General features: G+C 33.6%; 3 protein-coding genes and 1 non-coding gene across 4 annotated transcripts; 2 read left to right on the plus strand and 2 right to left on the minus strand.

The window, feature by feature from the left end:
* Nucleotides 1–1,865: 1,865 nt before the first annotated feature.
* CLV1 (Leucine-rich receptor-like protein kinase family protein) lies at nt 1,866–5,519 on the plus strand. The gene is made up of 2 exons (XM_028055291.2): nt 1,866–4,642; nt 4,843–5,519. The coding sequence occupies exons 1-2, from the start codon at nt 2,011–2,013 to the stop codon at nt 5,208–5,210; spliced, it is 3,000 nt and encodes a 999-aa protein (XP_027911092.1). The 5' UTR covers nt 1,866–2,010; the 3' UTR covers nt 5,211–5,519.
* Nucleotides 5,520–7,006: 1,487 nt separating this feature from the next.
* Nucleotides 7,007–9,886, minus strand: LOC114169905 (basic transcription factor 3-like). The gene is made up of 6 exons (XM_028055292.2): nt 9,748–9,886; nt 8,714–8,781; nt 8,291–8,439; nt 8,142–8,198; nt 7,554–7,592; nt 7,007–7,472 (listed from the first exon to the last, which is right to left on the minus strand). The coding sequence occupies exons 2-6, from the start codon at nt 8,779–8,781 to the stop codon at nt 7,303–7,305; spliced, it is 483 nt and encodes a 160-aa protein (XP_027911093.1). The 5' UTR covers nt 9,748–9,886; the 3' UTR covers nt 7,007–7,302.
* LOC114170938 (small nucleolar RNA Z159/U59) lies at nt 9,152–9,236 on the minus strand. The gene has a single exon (XR_003601291.1). It is a non-coding gene; the product is annotated as a small nucleolar RNA Z159/U59 (small nucleolar RNA).
* A 2,650-nt stretch (nt 9,887–12,536) lies between the features above and the next one.
* Nucleotides 12,537–17,662, plus strand: LOC114170511 (cytochrome C oxidase subunit). Its single transcript, XM_028056002.2, has 7 exons — nt 12,537–13,078; nt 14,508–14,845; nt 15,241–15,393; nt 16,170–16,262; nt 16,398–16,456; nt 16,988–17,081; nt 17,296–17,662. The coding sequence occupies exons 1-7, from the start codon at nt 12,676–12,678 to the stop codon at nt 17,512–17,514; spliced, it is 1,359 nt and encodes a 452-aa protein (XP_027911803.1). The 5' UTR covers nt 12,537–12,675; the 3' UTR covers nt 17,515–17,662.
* The last annotated feature ends 1,334 nt before the right edge of the window (nt 17,663–18,996 follow it).

The raw sequence follows: 18,996 nt of genomic DNA on the forward strand, positions 1-18,996 counted from the left end.
TCCATACCCTGATTAGATGTGAAGTGAATTAGCAAGTAGAGTATAACTCCTAAGTCGAACAAAATTTTTAAGTTGCTTATAGGCAGAGCCTTCCCATATCTGACTGTATCAAAAAATATTTATTATCAACCAACAAATTAATACTTTTATCAATTATATTAACAAATAAAATCTCAAGTATTTCTGAATAATATATATACTTTATTCCAATTCAACACATCATATATAGTCTAACCACTCAATAATTATATTCATAGTTATCTCTGAACACTCAAAAACCTATACAAAAAATGTAATTACCACTATAGCAATTTTAACTATTGATATTGTACATATTAAAATTACTTGAAATAATTGGTTTATTTTTTACCAACCCCGTTTTACTCAATTGTGAGAAAAAGAAAAACAAGAAGGATATATCAGGGATATCCAAAAAATGAAGTATAAAGTGTATCTTTAGCCAGATAATGTGTTGGATGCAACTGCATATTAACTAATAATAGAGTGAAATAATGAAATTAGAAGTTAATTAGGCTTAGGGAATTAACATTGTCTGCCACGTAAAAGACGAAGTAACCAAAAGGGCCAATGAAACGAGATTTTTGTGGGCACTTCACCAACACTAACACTCACTGTCACTATCATCATAGGAGTTGACAAACCCCAATTATTCAACACTTTTTGAGAACCATGTACCACTCTTCCGTTTATCAGTGCCTCCCAATTCACAAAACTATCATATAATAAGCATCATTCTGTGAGAATCTTGACCTTCTAACACTTTTTTAAGCTTTCAATGAAAGAAAAAACTTGTCTCTACCTATTTTCTTTTCTTTTACCAATGTTCTGGGTTTTTTTTTTTTTATATGCCAAATACGAATCATCTAAAGTACCTACAATAGACCCAAATACACGACAAAAGACTAGGGCAAATTTGAGGAATCCCAAAAAAAAAATTTAGAATTTAGATAAGTCTTGTAAGAACAGTGCATGCAGAAAAGGGAAAATAAGTTACATGCATGCACCCACTTGTAATAATCTGGTTTGGCTTCTCTTCTCAAAACTCCAAAATGATAATTTGCATTTCGCTTAAGACAGCAACTTGAGATGAATAATTTGCTTTAAAATTTTATTGATTCATATCCATTAATCGTCATGCATAGAATACGATTCTGCAATATTTCTGGTTCTTGATCGTTGACAGAACAACTTAAAACACGGAATTGATGCTTTGCTTTGCTTTACTTTACCCTGGGCAATAATTATCCCAGTGATATACCAAAGAACAGTAGCTAAGAAGACTTCTACGTAAAGGAACTTTCTTTTATTCCCTTTTTTAATTTGGTGAATCACGTAAAATCACTTTCGTTTCATTTCAAAGTTAGGCTCATGAAAAGTTTACACCTTCATAAATGGTGAGAAAGAAACTTTGCATCTTTGTATGTTCACAAAAGCTACCTCCACCTTCGAGCTGACTCGGCTGCTAGTGGTAAACCAAGCATATTTCTTCATCAAACAAAACAATTTAATTAGTAGAGTGTAAGAATATTACAGTCATATTATAAAATACAATATACCAAGATATATATGTACCGAATAAAAAGATTTGACAAGGTTTGCATAAACTTTCTCCTATAGACTAATTGCTGGTAGGTCCTCACCCACCACTAAAATCAATATATAATTAATCTGCGTTACAAATTGGTATACAATTTTCTTCAAACATAATTATACTTGATGTTTCACAAGCTTATAGTGGATCTCGTGCAGCTACTGGTGATGCATATGTATTAATATTCTTTTCTTTATTTTTCAGGGCATCCACTTTGGAAGAACTTTTATCATATAGTAGAAACAGAAAGCTATTGTTGCATGCCATGCCACCATGCACACAAGCTATTTGATTAAATATCTACACACATTTATAGCAGTGTATATAAATAGAGACAGCACGAGGTGTGTGGTGTCAAAAGAAGGAGGCAGCCAAATGTATGCATTTGGCATAGGTATATGAAAGAAGGAGTAGTAGGAAGCAACAGAGACATGAGAAGCTCTAAGTCTTACACGCTATTGTTGTTTCTTTTCGTATGGTTCCGCTTGGCCAAGTGTTCATCGTTCAGTGACATGGATGCGTTGCTGAAGATGAAGGACTCCATGAAGGGAAACAAAGCCAAAGACGATGCGCTCAGCGACTGGAAGTTTTCCGCCTCGCTTTCCGCACACTGTTCATTTTCTGGCGTCGAATGCGACCAAGACCTTCGAGTCGTTGCCATCAACGTCTCCTCCGTTCCACTCTTTGGCCACCTTCCGCCGGAGATTGGACAGTTTGACAAACTCCAAAACCTAACCATCTCGCAGGACAACCTCACCGGCGAGCTCCCCAAGGAGCTCGCTGCCCTCACTTCCCTCAAGCTCCTCAACATCTCTCACAACACCTTCTCCGGCAATTTCCCCGGCCAAATCGTTCTTCCCATGACCCAACTGGAGGCCCTCGACGCCTACGACAACAACTTCACCGGACCGCTTCCGGAGGAAATAGTGAAACTGGAGAAACTCCGCTACCTCAAGCTCGACGGAAATTACTTTTCCGGCAGCATACCGGAGAGTTACTCGGAGTTTGAGAGCTTGGAGTTTTTGAGCTTAAGCACCAACAGTTTGTCGGGGAAGATTCCCAAGAGTTTGTCTCGGTTGAAGACGCTGAAGTTTCTAAAACTCGGATACAACAACGCTTACGAAGGTGGGATCCCGCCGGAGTTCGGAGCCATGAAATCGCTGAAATACCTTGACCTCTCTAGCTGCAACCTCAGCGGCGAGATTCCACCGAGTCTGAGCAGTTTGACGAACCTGGACACGTTGTTCTTGCAAATGAACAACCTCACCGGAACCATTCCGTCGGAACTCTCTTCCATGGAGAGTCTCATGTCAATGGATATCTCATTCAACGGTCTCACCGGAGAGATCCCTGAGAGTTTCTCCCAGCTGAGAAACCTCACTCTCATGAACTTCTTCCACAACAAGCTGCGCGGTTCTGTTCCCCTCTTCGTCGGCGAGCTTCCGAATCTGGAAGCGCTGCAGCTCTGGGAGAACAACTTCTCCTTCGTGCTGCCGCAGAATCTGGGCCAAAACGGTAAGTTCAAGTTCTTCGACGTCACGAGCAATCATTTCACCGGGTTGATCCCTCCGGGTCTGTGCAAGAGTGGGAGGTTACAAACCTTCGTCATCACCGATAACTTCTTCCACGGTCCAATCCCCGATGACATTGGAAACTGCAAGTCTCTCCTCAAGATCCGAGCCTCCAATAACTACCTTAGCGGCGCCATTCCGTCGGGAATTTTCAAACTGCCATCCGTCACTATAATCGAGCTCGCCAACAACCGTTTCAACGGCGAACTGCCTCCCGAGATTTCCGGCGATTCTCTCGGGATTCTCACGCTTTCCAACAACTTACTGACGGGGAGAATTCCACCGGCGTTGAAGAACTTGAAGGCACTGCAGACACTCTCACTCGACGCCAACCAGTTGGTTGGAGAAATCCCACCGGAGGTTTTTCTCTTACCAACGCTGACCAACGCCAACATAAGCGGCAACAATCTCACAGGAGAAATCCCAACGACGTTGATTCACTGCATTTCACTCAACCTCGTCGACCTCAGCCGGAACATGCTGGTGGGGGAGATTCCCAAGGGTATGAAAAACCTGAGGAGCTTGGGCGTTTTGAATGTTTCTCAAAACCTGTTAACAGGACCGATCCCCGACGAGATTCGGTTCATGTCCAGCCTCACAACGCTGGATCTCTCCTACAACAATTTCAACGGCAAGCTCCCCACCGGCGGTCAGTTTCTGGCCTTCAGCGATAAATCCTTCGCAGGGAACCCCAATCTCTGCTCCTCCCGCTCTTGCCCTAGTTCCTCCATGTACCCAGACGACGCCCTGCGAAAAAGGCGCGGCCCGTTGAGTTCGAAATCGACGAGGGTGATAATAACCGTGATTGCACTGGCCACCGCGGCGCTGCTGGTGGCAGTGACGGTGTACATGATGCGAAGGAGGAAGCTCCTCCGGGCGATGACGTGGAAGCTGACGGCGTTCCAGCGGCTGAACTTGAAAGCGGAGGACGTGGTGGAGTGTCTGAAGGAGGAGAACATAATCGGAAAAGGAGGTGCGGGGATCGTGTACCGCGGGTCCATGCCGAACGGAACCGACGTGGCCATAAAGCGGCTGGTCGGAGCGGGTAGCGGGAGGAACGATTACGGGTTCAGAGCAGAAATCGAGACGCTGGGGAAGATAAGGCACAGGAATATAATGAGGCTTCTGGGTTACGTGTCGAACAAGGAGACGAACTTGCTGCTCTACGAGTACATGCCGAATGGGAGCTTAGGGGAGTGGCTGCATGGGGCGAAGGGAGGGCACTTAAGGTGGGAGATGAGGTTCAAGATTGCAGTGGAAGCTGCGAGAGGACTCTGTTACTTGCACCATGATTGTTCTCCTCTCATCATTCACAGAGACGTCAAATCCAATAACATATTGCTCGACGCCGATTTCGAGGCCCATGTCGCCGATTTCGGACTCGCCAAGTTCCTCCATGATCCCGGTGCCTCTCAGTCCATGTCCTCCATCGCCGGCTCCTATGGCTACATTGCCCCAGGTTCCATTAATCTTCTTTATCTCTTCATTTTCATATAATAATTCATGATTTTTTATAGATATAAATAACTCCATACTATAGATCAATACGGTATTTATGTATTATAAATGATTATTTGTTTAAGGAAAAATGATTGATGTAGATTTAGCTTACTTGATTTAGTGTGGAAAATGATTTTGTTGTTTGTGATGGGTGGGCAGAGTATGCATACACGTTGAAAGTGGACGAGAAAAGTGATGTGTACAGTTTCGGGGTGGTGCTGTTGGAGCTGATAATAGGGAGGAAGCCAGTGGGGGAGTTTGGAGATGGAGTGGACATCGTTGGATGGGTCAACAAGACTCGAACGGAGATATCTCAGCCGTCGGATGCAGCGTTGGTGTTGGCAGTGGTGGACCCAAGGCTCAGTGGGTATCCATTGACAAGTGTCATTTACATGTTCAACATTGCTATGATGTGTGTTAGGGAAATGGGCCCAGCCAGGCCCACCATGAGGGAAGTCGTTCATATGCTCACCAATCCTCCTCACTCCACCACTCACACCCACACTCACAACCTCATTAATCTCTAAACACATCATAATTATGATCTTTGCTCGCTCATCCACATTCACTTTTCTTTAAAAAAATAAAAATAAATTAACACAGAGGAAACTGTACCAATAACTTCATCTGTTGTTTGTTGAAAGTGGAGCAGCATAATCAAACACTGTAGTAGTACTGTATGTATCTATCAAATGTAAAATAGGTTTGGATTATTTTTGCATTCATGTCAACTGTCAAGTAATTTCAAGGGTTTTCCTGATTCTGCATATACCAAGAAATTTTGTAGAAAATAATTACTCCTATTTATAAATTTTTGTCACTGCTATTATTTCTTCTGTCCCAGACTGCATTGTATATCAGTTTTAAAGTTGCATATTAAAGTTATTTTTTTCATTTGTATAACGGTTTATTTGTCTTAGTAAATTGGAGATTTTAATGAAGGTTAACATTTTATTTGAAATTGTTTAAAAGTGAAGAGCATGTTATATCAAACATGTATAAAACTACAGTTTTAGCATTAGCATAAACTACTTTATATTAAAAACATAAAAGAGATTAAATAAATTGGAATATTTAAGTGTGTGTGTGTGAAGCGTAAAGGAGCACAAATCTTGTGTGACAATATTGATATGCATATTATTCGGGGCCTTATCTTTTAAAAAAAGAAAGATTCCGAATTATTTAAATTAAAAAGAAATACTCATTTTATTTGTTGGTGGAAAGATGTTCGCCCAAAAGAATTGGTATAAAAATAAAGTTGCAAAATATAGAATGATTATTTATAATTTTGTGATCTAATTAAACATAAATTACGATTTAAATGTTTGTGGTCTGACGTATTTAAAATCAATTTCATTGAAAATATTTAATTTGAATATTTTAAAGAATTTATGTATTTTTTCATCAAAAAGTGTCAAATAAACTCCTATGATTACAAGTGTGAATGCGATACATTATTTATTCTCCATCCATTACCTAATTTTATGAATTAAGATAATTCTATTCTAAAATTATATATTTTCATCTATTCCTCTATTATATATTTTCACATCCCAATTTTACAATCACCACAAAAATAAATAGTCCGTAGGAGGACATAAGAGTAATCACAAATATAAATAAAATTAAATAAACCAAAAAATAAAATATTAAAATATGCTGTTAAGTAATATTACTAAGGGAAAAAATCTTTTCATCTACTAAAAAAATGTAACTTTTAAAATTTCATATTTATAACAGTAGAGATATTTTATTTTAAGAATACACAATAAAAAATTATATAAAAATTAAATGTACAGTGTAATACAAGGCCAATTTTGAGCCACGTATAAATAAATACACAATTTATCCACTTTTAACCACCAATGAATGTCGTAGGAAACAGATGTATGAAAAAATCGTCACAAGCACGGTCTTTTAGTTCGCTTTATCGAAGAACTATTTCAAGAAATTTTTCTTCAAGCGAATTAGAGATTTTCAATTGATCCAGTTCAAGTGTTTTTCAAGAAACCAAACCAAACCATTGTAAAGAAATAATTCGTCTGATCTGAACCACTTTACAGAAACAGTTCAGAGTGCTAATTACAGTTGAGAACTTCGAATTCTAATATCAATGTTCAGTTAAGACAAATCTAGACAACAGTATTCATTCTACACGAGACTACCACCACGTTCGTGAAGACTACCTGATTCAACAAGGAGTTAGTGGGCATGGACTATTTCTGTTCGGAGTACATCAATCATAACATAATTAAATTCCTAAATGTGAATTATGATGTGCACGATATCAATAAAACAGCGCAATATACTTGTTCCATCTAAATTTCAGAAACAACTCCATCAAAACTAATTTTATATCAAAGCCAAGAGTGAGACAAAACAAGAAGGATTTGAACACCCGACACTTACTACCTAACAGTGAATAATGCAAGATGACAAGCGCATTCGGGTGTGTACCTAGTTAGATGGAGGAAAGCAGATTTAATAGAGAGAGTATTTTAAGTGTTTAGAGTATATGACAGGAGAACTGAACACCTGAAATACTTAAAATGGTAAATCAAGAAGAAAAAAAAATTAAAAACACAGAATATATAACGATGGCACAATAACAATAACAATCTAAGATGCCTTGGTCTCCTCGGCAGCTGTCTCAAAATCCTGTCCTGGAACAAGCTCTGGGACGTCGTCGTCATTCTCCTCTTGAGCTGCTCCTGAGGCAGCAGCTCCTTCGGGAGCCTGCTTCTGAAATTGCTCTGCAAGCTTCTTAAGATTTTCTAAGTTATCTGGTCCTGCATTTTAATAATCAAAATATTAGATTGAGGCATCAGAAACATCAATAGACAACTTTGAAAATAATTCAGAAAACATACCTAATTGGTGGATAATGCTGGGGAGTATATCCTGCAACTCTGTAAAATAAAAAAGTTCATGTCAAATTTCATTACATGGAAAAAATCAGTGAAGAACTAGTTGCTTGTTTTTCAAAAAAGTTCAAATGTTGACAAAAACAAGCAAATACACGTCTGTCTAGTACTCTAGAAATTCCAGGAAGCAATGTGTTTGCATAGTCCAACTTATCACGATCCCCGGATATTTCAGATGTCAATCTAAACAAAGTACTTGTGTCCTTAATGCATTAAAGCCGAATAAAAAAAAACAAGGAAATATCTGTCAAAAATAAACTGAACCAAATACACTTCTGTCTAGTACTCTAGAAATTGGAGGAAGAGAAGTGTTGGCATAGTCCAACTTATATAACAATCCCCGGATATTTCATTGTCAATCTAACCAAAAGTGTTTGTGCCCTTAATGCATTAAGGCCTGATTAGAAAAACTTGAAGATTAACAGAGTCACTTTTTTTTAATTCATTACTATTTTGCAAAATTTACAAACAAATTGGGAATACTCATGGAAAAGAGGGCATACGACAATCAAGAAAAGAGAAATAGCTGCTTACTCTTTGTTTGTGGAGAACCACTGACAACCCAAGTGTTTGCAGCAATAGATGCTTGAACTGTAAAGAAAAAAAAACCCAACTTAATATGATTGAAGCAAAACATATAGCCTATTATATTAAAATATATAAATACTTTGAACTGACACTACCTTTGGGATTTAGAAACTGGATAACTACATCATCCTTAAAGATATTGACCTCCTCAATTGCAGGAATGGCATTCACCCCTATTCTCTTCAGAGTGCTCTGAAGCCTTTTGTCATCTGTGGTTGTGGTCTTGTGTACGGCCTTCTTCTTTCTGGAAAAAGAGAAAACATCATTGGAAAATCCAACCTAACAGATGCATTGTGTGTTTATTTCCAAAATAGGAAAAAGCCAGCAAATTGATTACAATCCCTCAAATAAGTGCACAGTGGAAAGGGGGAGCAAGGAGAAAAGCTAAAAAAATGTCTGGGTAATGTCAAATACAATCACAAATGATAAGGTAGCATGTTAAAATCCAAAATTGTCAGTACACTAAGAAAACTGAGTTTAATCGATATGAAAAAACAGGTTAAAATGTATGGAAATACCTTCTCACGGTACCCTTCCCTCCAGTTCTAACCGAACCAGCCATCTTCATCAACTTTTCCCGATTCATCTGGGTAAAGGCAAAGAAGAAAAATAAATAAATTTCAACCTAGCCAATTAGGAACATAGAAAGACAAATTCAGAACAAATTTAAAGTAGATATGTTACTTCAATACTGAACCAAAAAAATGGATTTTGAAGATGCCGTGCTGCCTATCAAAACAAGACAAAACTCCTAAACTTGGAAACAATTCATCTAAACTGCCTATCAAAACAAGACAAAACTCCTAAACTAGGAAACAATTCATCTAAATCAATATACTAACTACATCATCAGACAGTGAATACGAGGTACACTGAGAATTGAAAAAAAACAACGTGCAATCCGAGAGAAAAAAAAAACAAAGTAACATACAAAATACAGATGGACATTTCACACAGCCTCCTCAGTTCAGGTCTCCAGTAATTTTCCGCATTGGAAACAGCTCAGAAGAACGAAAGTTCATTTTGTTCATCCTCGGAGGAAATGTAAAACACAATTAACAATCTTCACTAAAATTATCTTGCCCTACACATTACAACCCTCAATTAATTGCATGTCACAGCTTCACACAACCTATCCACTTTCAGTCTTTCACACAATAAAAGAATCCAAAGCAACCATATAATTTATCTTCAATACACTATCCACCAAAAAATAGTTCGAAATTGGAAAAAAAAAACTGTGATTCGAAACAGTACAAGCCCTAAAACCAAATAATGCAAGAAAACATTGCAATTTAAAATCCAATATTCCCAAAACCCATATGTCAAAGGGGGAAAAATGTCATACAAATCCCAATAAAAGGACCAAATTCAAAGAAATGAAATCAGAGAGAACCCGCAATCATGACATCATCAAAACAGCAGTACACGGAGGTCAAAACAAAAACGGCTTAGAGACCGATTAAACCAGTAATTAACGCAAACCTTGACATGGCACAGTAAAAGAAAGATGAAATTTAGTGATTGAATGGTAGAGCAATAAAAACGGTACCTTTGTGAAGTTGGATTAAGCTCAGTACTGAGAGCAAGGGTGACACTCGCTAAGAAAACCTAAACAATAAGAGGAGATAAGGACTACCTTTTATATCTACCAGCAAGCCAGCAAAAACCCTAGGTTTTTTTTTTTTTTACATTTTTAATATAAAAATAAAAACCCTATGGTGTTGGGTTGGGGCACCGTCCATGTTAAACCCAACAATAAAAGCCCATTTCCAAATAGGAACTTGTGGATGTGAAACAACTGCAAACTATTCTATAGCTACTATTCTATAACTATAGATCTGTTGTAAATTATAAATGTTTATTAAATTAAATTTTATAAATAATACGATAAAAAAATAAAATTACAAAACATTTCAAATAATAATGTTTTTCAATAAATGAATTAAAAAATACATATACATGTACATGTAACAATATAACTAAAAGACCTTTAGCAACATATATAATGAATTAAAATAAAACAAAATACCTTTAAATTTGTGAAGGAAAACATTTATATTTATTGGACATGATTAAACATGTTATAAAACAAAACATTTTACAATAAAGTCAAAGAAACCATTACTTTACAACAAGTCTAAAATAAAAATATAAGTATATTAGTATTAAATGTATAACATTTAAAATAGTTAAATATATTTTTGGTATCTTGACTTTTAATAAAATTTAAAATTAGTTTCTTTTTGAAATTTTTGACCAATTTACTTTTGTATACATAAAATTATGTGAATTTAGTTCTTTTAACCAAATTTTAGTAAAATTATATGTTATTTCATTATAATATTTGAATTAACATTCACACATTTGTAAGGATGAAAGACTATATTAATCTAAAACTTTGAAGATGATAGTATTTAAATTAACATTCACATTAATAAAAATGAAATACTAGATTGGTTCAAAATTTTAATAACTAATTTCAAATAGTATTTCAAATTTTAATAACCTATTTAAAAATTATATATATATATATATATATATATATATATATATATATATATATAATAAAAAGAATGTGTGTTGATCAGCACACTTGCTCTTGTTGTATTCGTATAAACATTTTGGTACAAACATTTATAGATACCTGATTTTAGTTTTTGTCTATAATAAAGTTAGTGTAACTAACGTATATGATGCTAATTACAAAACATAAATACAAACTCCCAGGCACATAATTAAAATGTTAATTAAGTTGTCATTAGTTAAATAATTCAATCGCAACAAATATTTTCTCTCTTCAATACCATAACATGATTGTAATGTCTCTATAAACTATAACTAATAATACATGTACAATTGAGTGTATGTTTCATTACACTAATCCATAACTCCGATCCAACCTTTTTACTAAATTGTTTTTAGAGGAAGTTTGAAGGTGTGGCTATTATTAAGAGTAACTAAGTACCAATATAGAAAATTTGTGGTATTGACCAAATTATTTAATAAGGTAAGAGTATAAAATTGTATTATTTACTTAATGTGTTTCGAGCTTTTTCTTAAAATTGTTTGAGGGGATGACAATATATACCACTCAATGAAGATAACCTCGTTAAATTTGAATGGTATTAATAATTTATAAGATTATATTATCATTAACAACTTATTTTTAAGTTTTTATGTTTGTTTTAGGTGAGACTATACATCGTTCCACATAAAAAAGTTTGTTACTAACAAAAAACTATAATGAAATAATCATTTATAAACTTCTTTCAGTTGTGCATGTTGCATACCAAATTGAAAATTTTAATAAAACTGAAGAAAAGTGAGTGAACAAAGAAAGTAACTTAAGACAAATGTTGGGTCAGATGGAAAGAATTCGAAGAAATACTCACCTTCAATATGCTAACACATAAAACAAAAACAAGTTTGAATATACCTATTTCATAGTAGTATTTTTTTTATTGGTAGTAGAAATGAACGATGGTGATAACTAATGTTCGATATTAATTTTAAATGTCATTAAAGTTCAAAAGGCACATTTTATTTATCACTACAACATATTTTTACAATGACAAATCAGATATACAAACAAGTAGATATTTATGTAAAATCACGAGTTTTTCAAAAATTAATCATTGTTGTAAACAAAAATACAAAATTTAACAAACCAACCTCAACTAACACAACAAATTGAGCATAAGATTGTCTCATGAGAAACACATCACAAAAAGAAATGACTTGGTAAAAAATAAATTTCCAAACCAACTGTGTTTCTTCGTTAAAGAATGAACTCTAACTCGAAAAAACATTTTCAACGTGTTTTCGCACAAAAAAAATAAATAGGACTTAAATCAAATTTAAAATGAATTTTACGTAACATCCCTTAGTGGCAGACGTATACTATTTCTATTTATTTATAAAACTGTCATCACACTTTCTTTGTCTGCGTTAGTTATTCTGTTGTTAGACACAAATTAGATGACTTAAATGACTGTTATGTGTTTGTGTATTCAGTTTAGGTGTTTGGAATAACCCTTAAATAATATCTAAATATTTAGAGTGAAATTTAAAAACCAAGAAAAAACACATAGATATTACAAGTAGGACTAATGTAGGAATACAACAAGATGATTCAGTAAAGTTTTAAAATTAGGCTTTTGACTATAACAATTAATAAAAAACAAACAATCAATATATTAATACTCATAATGTTAATCTTTTGGACGCTAACTATGATTTTATGATTTTAAAAATACATTATAGTCTGAAAAAGAAATTTGAAAAGAGAAGTATGAATTAATAAAGTCGATAAAATGGAATAAAAGGTTAGAAAAATTGCTGGTTTGGTTTGTTTGCCTTATCTAACAAACAACAGAATAGGAACCAGAAACTAAATGGGTCGGTTCCTCTGCGTTGCGAACACTGCGACACATACTTGTTGCTGCTGATCCTTCGCTTCCCCTCACACACATCACACATGGCTTGTTTACAACCTCCATGGTTCTCTTCGTTACGGGTCGCGCCCCCAACGAAACTCGCAGGCCCGCCTTCAGCGTCTCTTAAGCCCGCCAAGCTGCTGTGTTGGGCCTTGGGTCCCGACAATACCGAATCTTCTGAACCCTCACCCGAAGCCCGAACGGGCCCCGTGGATCCCGTGAAGCTTGCGTTCAGCAAGGCCCAAGCATATAAAAAGTCCAACAAATCGAACTCTGGTTCGGGAACTACGCAAGACGCTGATGATGGTAATTCGGTTAAAAAGGAAAACGTCGGTGGTGAGGGCCAAAAGGATTTGCCAGAATCCGTGAAGATTGCAATGGAGAAGGCCAAAAAGTACAAGCAGAACAAAGGTGTTGCTCTTAGCGAAACAACACAAACACAAGGTAATACTAATTGGTACTTGTTGTTGCTCATAAATTCATTCATGTGTTCGATTAATGCAATATTAATATAATTCTTAGTGATTAAGCCATGCTCATCTCCGATGTTTTTAACAATTATTATAACACTATGTGATTAAGCGATGCTTGTTACTTCCGATGTTTTTAACAAATTGTCTTAACTCAAACTTTGCTTGAATAAACTTGTAGAAGAAAATTAGGAGGATAAAATGAATTGGGTTTTCCTTTTAAAAATTCAGGAGGGAGTATTCAATTCAGATTTCAAACGGTTTTAAGTCTTTTAATAAAATAGCCTTGTAGTTCAATCAATAATTTTAAACATTGAAATGATATTCACATGTGAGTATTCGTTTAAAAGTTACCCTAATTCTACTATTTTATCATTACTGATATTTTATGAATTTTCTATTGAATTAGGAAGATGAATCTTCGTGTATGCAATTATTGGATAAGAAAACAATCATGACTATCAACTTATTACTCAGATTCAAAACTAAGGATGAGAAAATATTAATATGGAGAGTTATTATAAATTTAAATATGTAGATAAATGTTATATAAGAAAATAATATATTAAAGTTAATTAGTCATTAGAATTTATATTAGTTTTACATTTTTTAATCAAAATCGTATTATTTATTTTTTATTTGTCTCATTAATTATGATAATTGTTTTGAAATTTATTGATCATAAGTTCAATTAACTTTTGCCTGAAATAATAAATTGTCATGAAGTATTTTTTTTTTAAACTGGATGTTTAATATTTTATTTATTTAGCTGCTTAATATTTGTAATAATGACTTGATAATTTAATATCAAATGTTATATCTTGGATATTTGGCATGAAGTGCAATTAAGATATACTTTAATTACAACTAAGATATACTATTATTCACATAATTGGTGAAAAAAATAAAATATGGACTAGTTGTACATTTTTTAACACGTAAAATCCTTTAATTCTTATAAACCATTTCCAAATATTATAATTTCATATTTTAATAATCCTTTAAAATTGAAATTACAAAATCCTAATCAAATTGTTTAGAAATTCATTATATTCTTAAATAGTTTTGTAGAATCTAGATGACTTTTGTAAAAGTCTTTTCTTTAATCCCAACTTGTATACTTGTTGACTGCTATGGAAGGTTTTTCATCTAGAAACTAATTTAATTTTAACTGATAAAAGAGTTTAGTTTTCATTTTTTTCCCCTATTATTAGTACATGTAGAGAAACTGATACTTTAGAAACAAAGCAGAGGGAACTTGTGTGATAGATATTAGATGATATCTTCCATCTTACCAGGACTTCCATCGATTTTTCTTTGGTAATGTATAATGAGAAGGTATTAGGTATGTATCTGCCCTTCGATATGCATATGTGAAATTGGGTGTTTGGTTTCATTTTTAGGATCCTTGAGAGGGAGTGAGAGGAGTTCAGGGGAAAATGTTATGGACGACAAAGTTGGTAAGAAGGGAGAACTTTCAGTTTCAAGAATGGATTTTGTGGGGCTTGACTTTGCAGATAAGAAGACCACTAGGGGATTGCCACCTGGGTTGGTTCCTATTTCGGACCCTTTCTTTAATGATGACTTGCCTGAGGTGGAGCTTATTGTTGGAGACACAAGCAAGTTTGGTGATGCAATGGCTCCAGAACCTGAACAAACTGAGGAAGACGAGGCTGAACTTTACAAGCCAAAAGTTTCTACCTGGGGTGTCTTTCCTAGACCTGCCAATATTTCAAAAACAGTATGGCATTTAGTTTTTGTATTGAAATATAGATGAGATATTATCATGATGGTTTATTTTATTATTGATCAAGAGATATATTCTTGACTTATTTATGTCTATAATTATGTACATCTCACATCGATCGGAGATAAGACGAGTTTACAGTGTATATAAAAGGGTGTAAACTTCTATTTATAAGTTGATTTTGTAAGATTGAGTTAAAATTAAAGTCTACTTTTTCTCACGGCATTAGAGTCAAGAGTTAGACTTGGTTTTAGAAGGTTAAGTTAGGCTTAAAGTCCACTTTTTCTTGTCAAATGCTCCTGCATAATGAAACCAATTTTGTCCACTTGTTTTTGATTCCCCTTTATCCTTCCCCCCTACCTTTTATACTTTCCTTTTGGCACTTTCAGTTTGGTGGTGGGAGAGTTATACGTCCAGGAGATGTTCTAGAGACTGAAGAAGAAAAGGCTGTTAAAGAAGCACGCACAAAGCAGCTTCTTGCTGCCTACAAAAAGAAAATTGGATTGAATATTGATCCAAAGCTAAAATCTGAGTGTGAGGAGGTACGCATATATAGCGGTATACCAATATTGCGGCAGTTATGTCCTTCTTTTAAGATTTTTTTTGTAATATTTGTACTGGCTGTTGATTATCATTAACAATTGATTGCTATGACCAGTATAAAGAAAAATACAGCTCAAGCTGCTCTGGTTTCTTGGCTTATTCAAATCATGGACATAACTTTGTTTGATAGAATATAATAGATTGACGTTCACCTTGTATGTTCTTCCCAAAATGTTCAAAATGCATTCAGTGGTAATACACTAAATTTAGAGCCTTTTATCAGTTTTCATCTCAAAGCAATTATACTTGCAAGAAAAATATAAGAAGTAATTTGAGAAAAAAAATCTTTTAATTCTTTTTTCCTGCTCATACCAAACAAATTAATCGAGCAACATCAAAATGGCAATTTGGAATGAATTGATTTAAGCTTAACCTTTATATTGACGGACGTGTTAATAATAGTCTCTTGGGTTTGCAATGTAACCGCAATTTTCCTCCTGGTTAGTAAATTCTATCTCCACTGGTTATAGCAATGAAGCCTTAAGTTCAGTATTGTGATTGAACGATTGAAGCAAGGGGTTGGGCAGAAAGATGCGATGAGAATGAAAATTAGCTTGCACAAACTTTTTTGATCCTTTAGCTAGGATATCTTAAATTCTAAATGCTTTTTTATTTAGATGGTTATCTTTGTAATTTAATGTGTTATTGCCTCTTAGTTGATTATCTTTTTCTTGATAACCCCACCTACTTTTTAAATTGCATGCGATATTTATAGGCATTGAAGGACGGCGATTTGTTAATGAATGAGGGAAAGCTGAACGAAGCATTGCCCTACTATGAGAAGGTCATGGATAAATTAGCCTTCGAGGTAAATGTTTTAAGTTTTATTGAGCATAGTATCACATCTATTTTTTGAACTTTTAAATGTAATAACATATACTCTATCAGGGAAACTAAGGAAAAAAATATGGAGGAATGTATGAGATTAATCATGTCTTTGCAGAGTGAACTCCATGGATTAGCTGCTTTGCAGTGGTCGATTTGTCAAGACTCCCTCAGTAGGTATGTTCAGAAACTTCACATACCCAAACTTTTAATGGGAACTAGGAAACTATATTCTACTTAGAATTGATGACATCCTATTATTGAATATGCATGTGCAAGGTTGTAACTTCAACTTGTGTGGTGTTCGTGTTCGTGACTGTTTCTTATTCAAAATTATGCATTTTGTTTGTTAGGTTTAAGGGTTAAATATGATTTCAGTCTTGAATTTTGATAGGAAATTAGAATTTGTCTCTGTCTGAAACTTTGATACATTTTAGTTCTAAAATTTTAGAAATGAATGGATATAATCATTTTAACCAATTAAGTTAAATTTTGTTGAAGTGTCAATTGTGTTTTACATTAGTTTTTGAATTATTTACACCATTTAATACGTTCTCGTTTCAATGTTAACTGAGAAATGTATTTGACATGTAAAAAAAATTTGACAGGAACCACTCCAACCTCTATACTTGAAAGTGGTGGTGTTCATTTTTAACTGACCCGTTTTTCATTTTTCAAGATTTCCAAACATATTTTGATGATTGACAGGTCCAATGAGGCTCGAAGTAAGTACGAGAAGCTTGTATCTCATCCAAATCCTAAAGTAAGCAAGAGAGCAAGACAGTTCATGTACAGCTTTCAGGTAATTTCTGGTGTCCTGGACAATGTCTTTGTCTTTCAGCAAAATGGTACTCTACGTAACAGTTCAACCTGAATTTACAAGAACTGTACTTTATCTAATGTCTAAAACACTACTCTATGATGTTTTCTCCGCACATCATTAAAAAGAAAGAAGTCCCACGATTAATTATTTGTTCTTATCTTTTACATTCATGGCGTATTACAAACTCTGGCAGGCTATGGAAATGATGAAAGTGTCAACAAGTTCTCCGTTTTATTTAAAGAACACAGGCTACCAGAATTATTTTGATGCATTTGTAGAGAAAAGGTCTAACTATTCTGAAGAAGATGACCTGGTTCAAGAAAGTGCAATGAATCAGGTTTTGCCGTATATTCTTTTTCTTCTTTCTCCCATTTTTATTGTATTATTTGTTGCTCTTAGGAAAGGAATATAAATAATTCTCTCTCTCTCTTTTTTTTTTTAAACTTTGTATACTTATCCCTTTTTGTTTTTCTTCATAGTATTACATGTCAATGATCAAATCGTCTAAACAGAATAAAATTCTTCCAATTTGGACTACTTCATTCAATTTTTCTGCAAAATTAACCTCTACGATTGCAAATGTAAGAATTCTGCAAGTACCCTACATACTGTAAGCATTGTGAACCTCCTTGTTGACTAGTTTTTTTTTTTTTTCCGACATATTACTTTTTTTTTTCAGAAGAAAAATTACAGAGGGAAAAAAACAAAAAGAACGCCCCAAGCAAATGCGTATTAATCATTTAACTATATCAAACTTATTAGAAAGGTTATATTATAATAGTAATAATATTTTTTTTTTTAATTCATGCTATATTATACAGAAGCTGTCCTATTTCAGTATGCAATTATCAGTTTGTTAGAACTAATATACTTAATTAATAGTTACTAATTTTTGAAATGATAAATTTGTTGGCACTTTTTGTGCTGAATCTGTAAACAAATGTTACTGTTCATAATTTCTTCAAGGAAATAGTAAAAGAATAAAGAGCAGTTTTTTTTACATTAAATTTTGATATTTAATATTACGAATGTGTTTCTATTGTAGTTTTTTTTATAACGATTCGTATATTATTTGGTTAACCTTTTTGTTATAAATTTAATGGCTAAGAAAATTCTTCTATTTTTTTGTTGCTTAAAATGTTATTTAGTAATAATAAAACTGTTAATTATAATGCTTTATAAAAAATACATTCTAAATTATTATTAAATTAAAAAAATTGGAAATCAATAAGTGTACAATGGATATTAAAATAATATTTAGCTAATATCTTGCGCATTTAATTATTACTTACAAAGTTAATTGATGGTTTGAATATTAATTAAAAATAAATTTAAATAAAAATTTAATTCAATTAAATAAGAAATAAATAATTTAATTTGATGAACAAGTCTAAATGATGCTTGTGGTATAAGAAGAAAAGCAAGTAGCTAAATATGTTCTTTCACTGTAAAAGAGAAAAAATAGACTGAAATTTGTTATCGAAAGATATATTTTGATATCTATATATGTGTATAACACCATAAAAGCAGTATACACAATCAAATCTATTTCTTAAAATCATTATAAGTTAAGCTTTTTCTAGTTACACAAATTAGTTACTAGTTATTAAATTAATATGGTTTTAGTGTTTTTTTATGTATCTGAATTAAAAGAAATACATTATTACTCTAAGTGTTATGTGTTTTTAGTATAAATATAAATGACACAGAGAATGTAAATATATAACATTAAAGTGAAACTGATTTTTTTTAAAATCCGTTGAACTGATCTTTAAATCAAATAAATGAAAGGTTGAAAAAGTATATGAAAGGAAGGATTATCTTTCTCTGTCACAATTGACTCAACTTTTAAAATGAACTTCTTTGCTTACTGTTATAATGATAATTAAATATA

This window comes from Vigna unguiculata, chromosome 11 (assembly GCF_037176805.1).
Source record: "Vigna unguiculata cultivar grain cowpea cultivar isolate G323 ecotype 2 chromosome 11, ASM3717680v1, whole genome shotgun sequence".
Lineage (NCBI taxonomy): Eukaryota > Viridiplantae > Streptophyta > Magnoliopsida > Fabales > Fabaceae > Vigna > Vigna unguiculata.

Excerpts from the sequence above, each read along its gene's own strand:
- CLV1 (XM_028055291.2), top strand. The coding sequence starts at position 2,011 with ATGAAAGAAGGAGTAGTAGGAAGCAACAGAGACATGAGAAGCTCTAAG. Across the intron at positions 4,643-4,842 it reads CTATGGCTACATTGCCCCAG|AGTATGCATACACGTTGAAA; the intron begins GTTCCATTAATC and ends ATGGGTGGGCAG.
- LOC114169905 (XM_028055292.2), bottom strand. The coding sequence starts at position 8,781 with ATGAATCGGGAAAAGTTGATGAAGATGGCTGGTTCGGTTAGAACTGGA. Across the intron at positions 8,440-8,713 it reads GGGAAGGGTACCGTGAGAAG|AAAGAAGAAGGCCGTACACA; the intron begins GTATTTCCATAC and ends CTCTTTTTCCAG. Across the intron at positions 8,199-8,290 it reads CCAGTTTCTAAATCCCAAAG|TTCAAGCATCTATTGCTGCA; the intron begins GTAGTGTCAGTT and ends TTTTCTTTACAG.
- LOC114170511 (XM_028056002.2), top strand. The coding sequence starts at position 12,676 with ATGGCTTGTTTACAACCTCCATGGTTCTCTTCGTTACGGGTCGCGCCC. Across the intron at positions 16,457-16,987 it reads TGTCAAGACTCCCTCAGTAG|GTCCAATGAGGCTCGAAGTA; the intron begins GTATGTTCAGAA and ends GATGATTGACAG. Across the intron at positions 17,082-17,295 it reads AGTTCATGTACAGCTTTCAG|GCTATGGAAATGATGAAAGT; the intron begins GTAATTTCTGGT and ends AAACTCTGGCAG.